The sequence below is a fragment of the Dermacentor silvarum genome, chromosome 10, assembly GCF_013339745.2.
Source record: "Dermacentor silvarum isolate Dsil-2018 chromosome 10, BIME_Dsil_1.4, whole genome shotgun sequence".
In the NCBI taxonomy this organism is placed as follows: Eukaryota; Metazoa; Arthropoda; class Arachnida; order Ixodida; family Ixodidae; genus Dermacentor; species Dermacentor silvarum.
The window spans coordinates 102,851,882-102,863,918 of NC_051163.1; the positions used below are offsets into that span (position 1 = coordinate 102,851,882).

The 12,037-nt window shown below is 43.7% G+C and overlaps 1 protein-coding gene across 1 annotated transcript in view; it reads left to right on the forward strand.

Annotated features, from left to right (window-relative positions):
* LOC119466394 (twinfilin-1) overlaps window positions 1–9,681 on the forward strand; it is a 31,369-nt gene extending 21,688 nt beyond the window's left edge. The window contains exons 6-8 of the mRNA XM_037726906.2: window positions 1,080–1,230; window positions 4,135–4,256; window positions 8,038–9,681. Of these exons, the coding sequence (XP_037582834.1) occupies window positions 1,080–1,230; window positions 4,135–4,256; window positions 8,038–8,193 (429 nt within the window). The 3' untranslated portion in view covers window positions 8,194–9,681. The remainder of the gene's footprint in view (window positions 1–1,079; window positions 1,231–4,134; window positions 4,257–8,037) is intronic.
* The last annotated feature ends 2,356 nt before the right edge of the window (window positions 9,682–12,037 follow it).

The following is a 12,037-nucleotide window of genomic DNA, read 5'->3' on the forward strand; positions in this document are numbered from 1 at the left end:
CGCGGTGTTATGCGCGGCGATAAGCGCAAGAATAAAGTTTTTAAGGGCACAATTAGCCACGAAGCGCTCCAGCGTTGCCGCTGAGGACCATGGCGATGCGGACTGCGCCGCTTCGTTTCGGTTGGACGGTAGCGCCGTTCTTGCTCTTCTGCGGCGCGTATTTGCGATGCTCCGCACATTTTTTCCTTTTTGTTATTCCTCTAACGTATACGTCAGTGCGCACGCAATCGGCACCTACGCTCTCTACAAACAGGAGAAATGCACATGTTGGTACGTTACGGCCTCCGAGATATAAGTGCTTAGGCACGCTGCCCGTTTTCGGAGGTTGGGTGGCTACAAGCTGCTTGCGAATTTATTGCGCAGTTCGCGCGTTGCCGTTACGCGTTGTGATGTGCCTTTTGACACTCGGGCATGAGTGAATCTGTGGATCGAGCGCACCTCGTTTTCGCCGTTTTAGCCACTTGGTGAGTGCGGGACCACGGAAAATTTATCAGTGGCTCGCGGAACCCCGAGCAGGGGCCTGCTGAACCCACTTTGAGAACCCATGCTCTAGAGTATGTACAGCACCGTATTTTCTTGCCCAAAATTTGTAAGCATTAAATTTTTGATAAGTTTTCCGATATTCGATTTGATATTTGGCATTTTTTTTTCTTAATTTTCAATCGATGTTTGGTTTGAAATACACTATTCGGTATTCGCACACCCCTAGTAATTATACTTGCGCACTCAGTGTACACAAGCACATGCTGTGGCAGTCATCTATTGCATTTGGACGAGACTGGTTTCCAAAAAGAAAACTAAGCGCCTTCATACTGCAGCTCTACGTACCTACTGCATATCTGGAACACACTGTCCCAGTGAGTTATTGCTTATGCATCCAAGGCGCAGTTACTTGTTGGATCGTTTAACATGTGCGTTTTGCATTTATCACAGTGATTTGTATTTGTTACCTCCTTTTATTCATGCAGTTCTTTCTTGCTAGTGTAGTTTCTGTCAACCCTTCTGCTGTTATGTCTGAGTGGTGATGCAGATATGGTAGATGAATAAGTGCTATGTACTGCTGCTTGTGTTCTTTGCAGAACATAGACCCAGCCAAGGAAGAAATCAACCTGGAGGTGCGCGACAATGTCACGGTCGACAGGTTGGCACAGCGTGTTCCTCGTGACCATCCCCGCTACCACCTGTTCCTCTTCCCCCACAAGCATCAGGGCGAGAAATTCAAGAGCATTGGTAAAGTCTAATGCCGTTTGCACAGTGCCACATTGACCTATTTGACCTTTTTAGGTGCAAAAAGTTCTGTTCATTGGAAACAGTTTTTCCGCATTTCTTGTATGTTCAGAACCACGAAAAGTGTACAGCTGCCGAATGGACTAAGAATTTCAGGTCCTTCAGTGAGTTTTGTCAAGTTTACAAAATGTTGTGCGTAAACTCTCTGTAGAAATGTCAGATATAGTATCAGTGGCAGCGATAGACAACAGCACGAAGGTCACTTTGCTCGCTTCTGCAGCGGCGCTTAAATTCCTCACGCCAGCGTTTGACAGCACGTGTCCGCGCTCATTGAGTGTGATGTGTTCATGTTTGCCTGCAGGCGCTGACACCATGCTTGTTAATATAGTTAATAAGCGAATGTTTACAAGTTTATATGGACGATAAAACTAATATTCTTATTTTGTATAGCTGTCTACTAATTTGCTATCGCAATCGATACTTCGGCTGTCGGGCGAAAGTACAGCTGTTTTTCACACGTAAGAATTAAAATAATATTGTGTGCAGTTCAACACCACTCCCATTTTTCAATTTTTTCTTTTTCCCGGCTCTTGTGTTTCCCGGCTCTTACGTTTTTTTTTTTTTTTTTTTACGGTCCCGTGAAAAACGTATCAGCGGGGTTCTACTGTATTAACATTTCCAAAACTTCAGAATTATGAAAATTATGTTACGTTCCCACCTCCTCCAAAGCGCCTGCATCAGCCAAAATATTCACCTCACTGTGGTCGCTACGAGACCGCTAGGGGCGATGACGGGGATATTTGCTTCCTTGGGGTGTAAAGGGAAAGACCGATGGGGGTGAAGGTAATGCAGGGTGACAATGAAGAGTCCTTGATCGGAAACCCAGTGGTCGCAGGGCTTTTGTGAGACACATTTTGATAAAGCATGCACGCAGCCGTTTTTCCCCCACTTCTCGTCAATCCACTCCTACACCGTTGTCAGGAAGAGATGGCTACATGATCCTTCAAGGGTTGTGGGATGAGTGTCGCGTTGGGTGGCAGCGAGGACGGGCACTTGCATCCAACCGGCTTGCATCCACCGGGAGAGCCCGTGGTCTGTTCAAAAAGTTCTGTGATAAAGTTTCTGATATTCGATTCAATACTCTGCTTCTTTTTTTCATGATTTGATTTGATATTTGATTCGATATTTGATTCGAAATCTACTATTCGGTATTCGCACACCCTAGTAGAAACAAATGCTCTCTGTACAATAGGAACTTACTCGTTTTCACATTTGTGAGCCACTGCTTTCCTGCATAGCATGGGTATCACTTTGACTAGCAGTGACGGCATCTTCATAATACCTTTTTGTGCGATCTGACTTACAAAAGCTGGGAACTATTAAGCAGGTTCATATTTTGTATATTTCAGATTTTTTTTTCACTCCTATCCTATAGGCGCCGCCATGTTTGGTCATGTCTGTTGGTTGCCTGTGTCCGTTGCCTCTGTGTTTACAATGAATGGGCATAACACCCGGTGCAGCTCAGCAAACCTCTGCTTTTGGCAGATATCGTAGATGGTGACTGGGTGGACGACACAAAGCTTTGGCCATAGCTTTAGAGGTCATGTAAGCGCTTTCTGAGGTCATAATGCCTTGTCCAGACAGTGCAAGCAGCGTATATGGTGCTTCTACTAGGAGCAGGGCTAGAAATGTATTCTAAGCTGTCCAAACGTTCCGCTTCTGATCAGGATTATAATGTCTTTTTCTCTTCGTTTTTTGTTTGGCAGCAGCTTGTCATATGTTTCTGACTCACTATAATGGTCCTTGGTGAGGTCACTATCTGATTGTTTATTTTCTGCCTAATCGTTCGCCGGTGTGATCAGTTGTGATAGATTTGTTCTTGCCGTGCACAATTAAGGCTTGAAGCCTTATGGTGTGACTTTACGGCAGCATGGCAGAGACGGTCGTAAAGCAACTCTATAGGGCGAAATTTGCGCTGCTGTTAAGTTGCACTTCAAGACAAAATTTGCATATAATAGCCCACACTGTTTATTCTGGCTCTTTTGATTATTTCGTATTTCGGGTAATCCCTGTAGAGTCTGAATAATTCATCTCTAACTTGATATCCCCTTGCACGTGCTTAAGTTTTTTTCTTGCCTCCCCTAACTGCACCCTCACCTTATAATTGTGACCGCCTAATAATCGAATAAATACGGCAAACTATGCCCATTCATGATTCATTAGTGTCATTTTGCAGATTTTGCCCACTAATTAGCTTTTTTTGAGAATGTTATGAAACTTAGTGCATTCACTGCAGATATTGTCATTGTCACATTTCGTGTCATAAAAATGTCTGTGTAGCAGCAAGTGCTTAAATATAGTGACACTAGCAGACATAAAGGGGCACTAAAGGAAAATAGTAATTCAAGCTAGATCGATAGTGTTTGTCTGAAAGTCTGTCATCGTTTTCTGTGTGCTAATACCATGTTGCATAGCAAATTGTCGCCAAAAGGCCCGCTGCTGCTCCACAATTTAAATCACCTTCACCAAAATGACCGAATTGACATTGTCTGCACCTCACCTCTCTCAATAGTGCACTCTGTAAACCAGCCAGTGCTGACTTCACACGAGAGTTACCATAGTGCACGACTGGTGACACCACTTCCGATTATCTGTTGTCATTTCATCGCTTACTGTCTGCACTCACTACGAATGACCAATTCGTTATTACAGAAGCATAATCTTACAACCTAGCTCAACTTAATATTCTCCTTCATGATCCTTTTTAAGGTCCTACACGTTTAATGGCATTAACTTCGCCTGTGTGGTACGGGTATAAGTTGTTTCTCTTGCCTAACTGGTGGCCGTCATAGAACCAAAGCGGCACTTGTGTCACTGTGTCTTCCTGTGCACTGCCTCCACGTGCAGTGTTCATCTACTCCATCGCCGGCAGCGAGTGCCCCGTCAAGGAACGCATGCTCTACTCCAGCTGCAAGCTCCCCCTGGTGGACACCATCGAGACGCAGGTTGGCGTGCCCATCACCAAGAAGGTAGGGGGCCTCCAGCTATGACATGCTTTCCTAAACACTCCTGAAAATTGATAGGCTGCTTTAGTAGAGGGGCCCCCAAAGATAGGGGGACCCTAACGTCTCGGCACGGCGCATGTGCCGAACCCAGCCTGTATCTTTGAGTTTAGGTTATCGCTAGCCCCTAACACTGTTTCAAAAATAGCGTGGGTGCCCCAAACGCCTCTAAACCTGCTTTGCGTCGTCTCGACGTTGTCGCAAACATCTCAGAAACGCGTCAACACCTTCTCATTGAAAATAATATACTCATAGGTAGGCCTTTCATCCCGTAAAATAATACCGATTGCATTATTTCACGTTTTCGTTGCTTTGGCATTATGTTTTCATTTTCCTTCTGCGTGTGTGAAGGGTGCTGAGATTTTGTTAACGCTAATACAAGCCAGGAACCCTATTCTAAAGCACCTTCCAGGCAGGGCAGACAGTGAACGCAAAGCAGTCGTTTGTTGGGGCACCCTAAGCTCTAGACCCCTATTCTAAACCTCCCTAATCTCTAACCTATCTGTTGATATTTGTGATTTTACTGTTACAAATTGAAAAGATGTGCTGCTGTCAGTTTGCTCCCGACCCCTTCTTTATTTTTTTTTCCTTTAACCTTTTAAGGACGAGAGATAAAAATGCCTGAAAATCTTTCTTTTTGTCACACACTGTGCCAAACACAGTGAGAATTACGATATTCAGTGAAGAAAAAAAAATTGTTGCCTAACTGTTTTCAGCAGTACATTTATTGCCTGTGGGCAGTACCCGGCAGAATTCCAAAGACAAGGTTTGCCCCAAGCCACATATGGCTTCATGTGGCACTTTTAAAGATAGAGGTGTGAAAGATAGGTGCACATTGCCTTTCCTCTGTATTAACCGTGTGGCACCACTGCAGCCGGTAATCTTGCATTGGCCTTTCTCCTGTGTGTGATTTCAAAAGAAATCAAGCTGTGTACCAAATGTCTTCTTTGTCCTCTGTTCCTGCCATAACTCAACAAATGACGCTTGCTGCCTATCATTCACTGTTGGCTGAAGACATTTACACAGAATCTCCACACTCAAAATTGAGAGTCATTGAGTCAGATTTTATTTTGTGGCTTTGTTGCATGTAGGCAGCACTTGTCCATAAAGGTGCAGTCCATGCCAGTTACAGCAGATCCGCAAACAACATACTTTTAAATATAACAAACTATTCTTCTCACTTGGTTTGCTCTGCCTATGTTATCAAAGCAACGAATTTTGCTTTTAATGGGCCCAGCTATAATGGACCATCGGCTACAATGAACAAATTGTGGGGCAAGTTTTGTCTAGATGCTCTACATACAGTTAAACCTTGGTACAGTGGACTTCTGTTAATGCAACTCTGGTTAATTCAAGCCCCAGTCAGCTGAAGGTCCTGGTCAGTGCCCATGCATTTCTATGGGCACAAATGTTTTTTATTTCGAGCCTAAAATTGGCCTTCGCCGGATAATTCAAACTGGACCAGTCAGCACGCACGTGTCTGACCCCTATAGTGACTCTCCCGATAGCGATCCGCTTAGTGATAACGTCTGTCTTGGCAGAGCTTAGGGGACAGTGAATGCATTCAGCACGCGTCATCTCTAATCGAAAACGCCTATTTGCAGCCCGCCTTAGAAAAATTTTCAAGTATTAACTGTAGCTCACAATGTTTGATTGCGGTATTTACCCCATTCTAACATGTGTCTCTTTTTTAAAAGAAAATTAGGCCGAAAATTGCATGCGCAGTGCAATCCAACACAGAGCCAAAAACCGTCTTTGCAATGTTTGCATGCTTTGCCGCATAACACAAATGTACTGCGGAGAAGCCGACTTTAAGACAATTGTGTGGCAAAGTTGACTTTAGGAAACCACTGCTATTGTGCAACAATGTTTCTTGCTAAAAAAATGGGCTGCACTTTGGATTTATGTTTTGTTTAGGAGTTTTAATGTCATTTCTACATTAGTGCAAGGGTGCATTAGAATCGGAAAAATAGTGCCAAATGAATCAGTGGTGTGCATAACGAACTTCAGTATAACGAAATTCTCGGTATAATGCAGTATTTAACCTTTTAGAGCTTCTCGTCCACAGAGTATAGACGAGGCATGTACGTTTACGCGTAAGAACAGTACGGCCACCTAGCAGCCGTGGCCCCTCAGACAGACTTCAAACTGTAGCTGGAAAAGGGGGCGTGTACGGGCTGACGCCACTAGACGGAGCCCACCTGCAGATGGCGCAGGCCTTTTCAAGGAGAAGTAGCCTAGCAACGGATTACAGTGTCGTTGCGGCTGCACTATGGCTAGGCCACGTATATGTCGGTTGTGCTTGTCTAACGTCGACAACAGCTTCGCTGTACATCTGCTTTCACAGGGTGGAATGGAGGCGGATTTTTTTTATGTAGATTTACTCTGTATTCCTTGTTCTACCACTGATATTATTTTGATTCTATCAGTGTTAACAAACTCGCTACATTTTTGCATGACCTCGTAGTACGTCTGGAGATTTGTTGGTCTCACTAGAAGGCTTATCTGACGCTGTAGGACACGTGGAATGTGTTTTCGTTTACCCGAGCAGAAAAGGCTAATAATGTTGAAAATTTCAACCCACTGTAATGGTTCAGTGGCTATGAAGTTCTACTTCTGTGCCAGAGGTCACTAGTTTAATTCCTGTTCGTGGCGGCCGCACGCTGATTTAGGCAAAAAATGCAGACACTTGTGTGCTTAGATTTATCTGTGAACTAACTCCTTCCATGCCATGCTTTTATTCCGAATTCTGGCCAAAAATGGACAAAATCTTTACTGTAGAATTATTTGAGAAAAGCGATGTATGCAATAATTTAAGCGTTCATTCATACAAAATTTCACCTAATAATTGCGAAAGTGAAGCGTAACCAAATTTTTTTTAATATGAAGAGAACAGTGAAAATTGGAAGAAAATGAAAAAATTTTGTCATCGAGCTGAATTCATCCTTGGCTATTTTGCTTGGGTACGGACCTGATCTATCATTGTTATCATTATTGATCGTTTAATGCAAACACAGGTGCAGTACGTGTTGCCTTTAATCATCATGCCCCGGGGGTCAACTGCATCGTCTCTTGGTCACAAAAGAATTCAACAAAATAAGCTGCCTGCTCTTTCCTTGCAGTTATATCTGGTCATGCAGTCACAGATATTTGCATCAAATGTTATTTCTTCAAGCATAGCAAAGGATCCGCAGTCTTGTAAAAAGGCCCTTGATCTTGTATGGTGTTTTTTTCGTACCTGACCGTCATTTGCTCTTCCTAGGGCATAGCAGGAAGAGAACAGGTGCTGTCGGTTACATCAATCCTTTTTAATGTCATAATGACAGGAGCTGTTCCAAGTTGTGCACCAGAAACCATCCATGTGTACTCAGCAACGAAAGCAAGAGCTGCCTGACCTGTCACTGAGCAGGGCATCATGTTGCGCTGATAGAATAGGACACCCTTCACTCTCGATTTGTAAGAGTGGTAAGGAGATTTACCTCTCAGTCTCTCGAAAGGTCATTCATTAAGAATAATAGTAAACTGGGCATTTTGGTACTGGTTCATGCTTTAAGTTTATGTTTAAGTTCTGTGTCAGTTAAAGCGCTACCCTCAAAATGTTTCATTCTTGATCTCTCTGTTTATATAAGCTGGCGTTTGGAAAATTTTTGTGTTATATCAGCAAGAACCGTTAGTGCATTTTGGAGCTTGGCTTAAAGCTATGTCAAAAGTCCCATTGCATCGCTTAGTCAATTTATCGCTTCCCCAGGTGGAAATCGATGACCCGAGTGAGCTGAATGAGGCCTTCCTGATCGACCAGCTGCACCCAAAGCAGAACATCTGCAAGCAAAAATTTGCCAAGCCCAAGGGACCGGCCAACCGTGGTGCTCGACGCCTCATCCGGACTACTGATCCCGAAAATTGACGCCCATGGAGCAGCCCGTTTTTAGGCCCCTGTTTTCCGTCTGCCTGGCATTGTGACCAGGTGGTGTGGCCTCGGTGCGGCGGTGTTGTGAGAAGGACAGGCAGTGCAGCTGCTGAACGTCATCCCTGGTGCAAGAGCATAGGCACGCGCATTCTGCTCTGGCTGGCGCACGAGCGTGCAGTTTGTGTCTTCCTTGGTGAATGCGAATGCAGCACTGCTGCTGTCACACTATGCAATGTTTGCCCCTTGATGAAGGTGGTTAGCTTAACCAGCCATCTCACGACAGTGCCTGGCTTAGTACAGTGAAATCTGGTGTTTAGCTGATCAAGCATATTCGGTAAAGAGGAATGAGTGGACACAGCCTTACAGCCTTTTTGAGTTTATCTTGGTTATCTGCCTCAATTGAGTGAGGCTGCTGAAGAAGCGAGCCAGTCACTGAAGTCATTTCCCTCATATTTCTTGGTGGATTGTGTGGTCAGGCAGTATTCAGGCAGTTTGAAAGGGTTTGGTGTCTGTTGTCCTCTCTCAAGGCAATCTTCCTCATAGCACTTAATACTTAAAAGATGTGCTGCTACATCTACCGTTGCAGTTGAGACAGCCGTAAGCTGGTGCTAAAAAGGTGAAGTTCCCAATACACCTCTGTACAATGGCAAAGATACCTGAGAAATTGAATTGGGAGAATGGCTTTTGTCGCTGGTAAGTTCATGGAGTGTTGCACGTGACATGCATGCTTGCACTTGCAAGGCATACCAGAAGTGTTTTATTTATTTTGGAAAAGAAACAGTAATGATTCTGTAATTACAACATCGTAATTCCTCTATGATTTCTATGGTTTCAGTGATCGTTGGCCACATTTTTATATGTGTGTCATGTGGTCCTTGTTTGCTCTGGTTTTTAATCAGACCTGTGAAAATAGGCATACTTGAATTTTTTAGAGATCTTTATTTTCATTTTCTTATCGCACTAGAGCTTGACATGCATACAGGTTAATTACATTTCTTGCTGATTAAGATGCAGAAAACGTGTGATTGCTGATGCTTGTGTTTGCACGAGAGTGTTGGCCCCCTGGCAGGGTAGTTTTTGATGCGGTCTGGCAAACACTAGAGTGTGAAGGTGTGGTGTCTGATTTCTCTGCAAGATTTCTAACTCTTACACTGAGATATTGTGGCACACTTTGTGTCTTGCATATGTGCGTGCATCATCAGTGCACGCAATAGTATCTGCTGAGCACTTTTGCATGCCTTGGCCTGTCTTGCGAGAGCAAGAGTTGAGGTAGGGACAGTCGCCTGGCAAAAGATGCTGCACTTGATTAAACCAAAATGTGTTTTCTTGCATCATAGGTTTGCTGCTCTTAAGATGCCTTTGTCATCAGCTATTGTAGCATATTCTATAAAGAAAATGGAAATGAAAAAAAAAAACACTACTACAGCGTTGTTCACTTGTACCTTTGGTGTCTGCCTCAATTGAATGAAGCTACTGAAAAAGCGAGCCTCTCACTGAAGTCACTTCCTGCACTTTGCCGGGTGGATCATTCAGTCGGGCAGTTTTCATGCCAAAGGCAGCATAAGTTTGCTGATGTGTTGCCAACAGGTGGAAAGCAAGTCACATAGTCTGTCAGCTGTGGATGGCATGCTAGGTTAAAATTACTGTTGTGTAGAGTCCAAAGGCATGGACTGTGCACAACTTTTTTATTTTAGAAAGAGTCTAAAGAAAAGTAAGATCAAGCTGTATTAGTATATTAATCTTCTACAGTGCCAAAAAAAAAAGCCACACTCGCCACGAGAGGGAGACTGGTAATCCAGGAGTTGCCGCACCAGCTTGCTGTGGCGACGTGCATTAAAATGGCATCTGCTCTGGCCTAGTTAACTTTAAGTGAGAAGCACTTTAGGGGCCCGGGCTTTCGGCATGTAATGTGATCTCATGTTGTCGCAGTGATGCACAAAAACAGGGTCAAAACAAGTGCAGAATTGATCAAAACCGGTTCAAAATAAACTAACATGATTCACAATAATTTAAAAGATGGTAATAATCAAGCATTAAGTGCATTAATTAGCAGAAACTCGTAAAAATTGTTTCCCAAAAGCCAGTCTGGTACCAGAGCAGCACAAGCCACCACCCCACAAGCACTCAATTCCTCCTAACTCCTGTGCTTCTCCACCCGATCAGCGCGCGCCGTGTGGCAAGAGAGAAGGAACAGGAACTGTTATAAGCAGTTGGCGCGCTCCGGAACTTCCTTTGTGCCATGGACGCATAGCTGCAGGCGTGCACCAAGCGACAACGCTGGCGCATCACTGCTTCGCACTTCCCCAGGTTTCACGTTAGTGGAGCTGCATTAGCGCTGTATTTGAGCTACACAAGTGCAGGAATTCTTGTTTTATTAGGAAAGATAGGCTAAATTGAATTCTAAGGAAGCCAAATACCGAACTTAGCAAGCTTTGAGAACTGAGCTACAACTGCCCGTATAGAAAAATAAAAACTTTGCAATCTCTCACTTTACAAACCTTGCACTGGCGTATCAGCACTGAGGTATCAGTGCGAAACTTCAATAAAAAATTTAGGTTTGGCCTTTTTATCTCAATTAATCTACATCTTACTATGAAATAATGCAAGTAGTGTTTCGAAACTGTTTCATCAGTCTAAGGCTACTCGCCCTTGTATTTAGAAATGCACCATAACTTGAAGCAACTACTTGGCCTGCTCATGCCTGGCTCAAGATGACACCTGATATGAGCATGCCCAAAGCATTCATTGCATTTGCTTGGGCAAGGTTATGTCAGGCATTGTCTTGAGACGGACTTTTCCAAGTCAAGTAGTGGGTTCAAGTCAACCCATTGGCTACCAAAGCTTACGAACTGCCGGGCGTAACAACAGGAGCCATATTGCCAAAGCCGGTGACTCACTGGTGGGAGATGTGGTTGGTTTAAAAATTTATTCATAGATGTTGCGACCCGCAGCATGCAATATACTTTTTTTAAATGTTCCCAGTAGATGCCACGGCTTGTCGAGGTTAGATTTTAAAATTTTTTAGTATTCAGCAGAAACTGCTGCAGTGTACCTGTACGCAGGGAAAAGTAGTCAATATGGAGGGCCCCGCGGCACTGCATAATATTTGGTAGCCCATGGTTAAGGTGCATTTCTGATTACGGGGCTTAGTGTTTCTGTTTACTGTCCCTATAAGAGTGTGTCTTATGGCACAGCAGAAGTTCTTATGGTTATTACTTGTGTGCATAAAAAAAAATAAACAGTGCCTGACTGTACTTGCAATGTCCTGCCATGATGGAAATGAGAGTGAAAGCAACTCTGCCACTGTATTCTGTGTGTAAGCAGTATTTTGGAGTGACATTGACAACTGTAGAACAAGAAATGCTGCTGGAGCCATATTGACAAGTGGACTTATCTTCGTCAGTGCAAAAACATTGACTTCAATGCGTCAAAATGTTGGCTTCAGCGACATTCCTTGTTCAGCCACTGTTCATCACTTCAGGCCTCCATCTTCCTGTGAACTTGCGTCTTGTTTGGACTGACAAATGTCATTAGTGCAAGGACCACTTGCACTAGCAGGCACAAATTGTCAATGTCAGTGGGTTAAGGAAATTCTCCTGCCTGTTTCTAAAACTGCAGCTTTTCTGGAGCAGTAAGTAACAAGTCTGAAAGGGAAAAGAGCATTTTGGCTGAATATGTCACAGCCTGGATTGAAGCGATTTAAATTGTATTTTACAAATCACTTTCGTGTGCCTGATTATGATAAACTTTTTCAAAAAAAATGTCTTTTTTTGTTTAAAGGGGGGGACTTAAATTATACTTTTTGCTCTGTAAACAAGTGGCGACTGAAGTGATTTAAGTT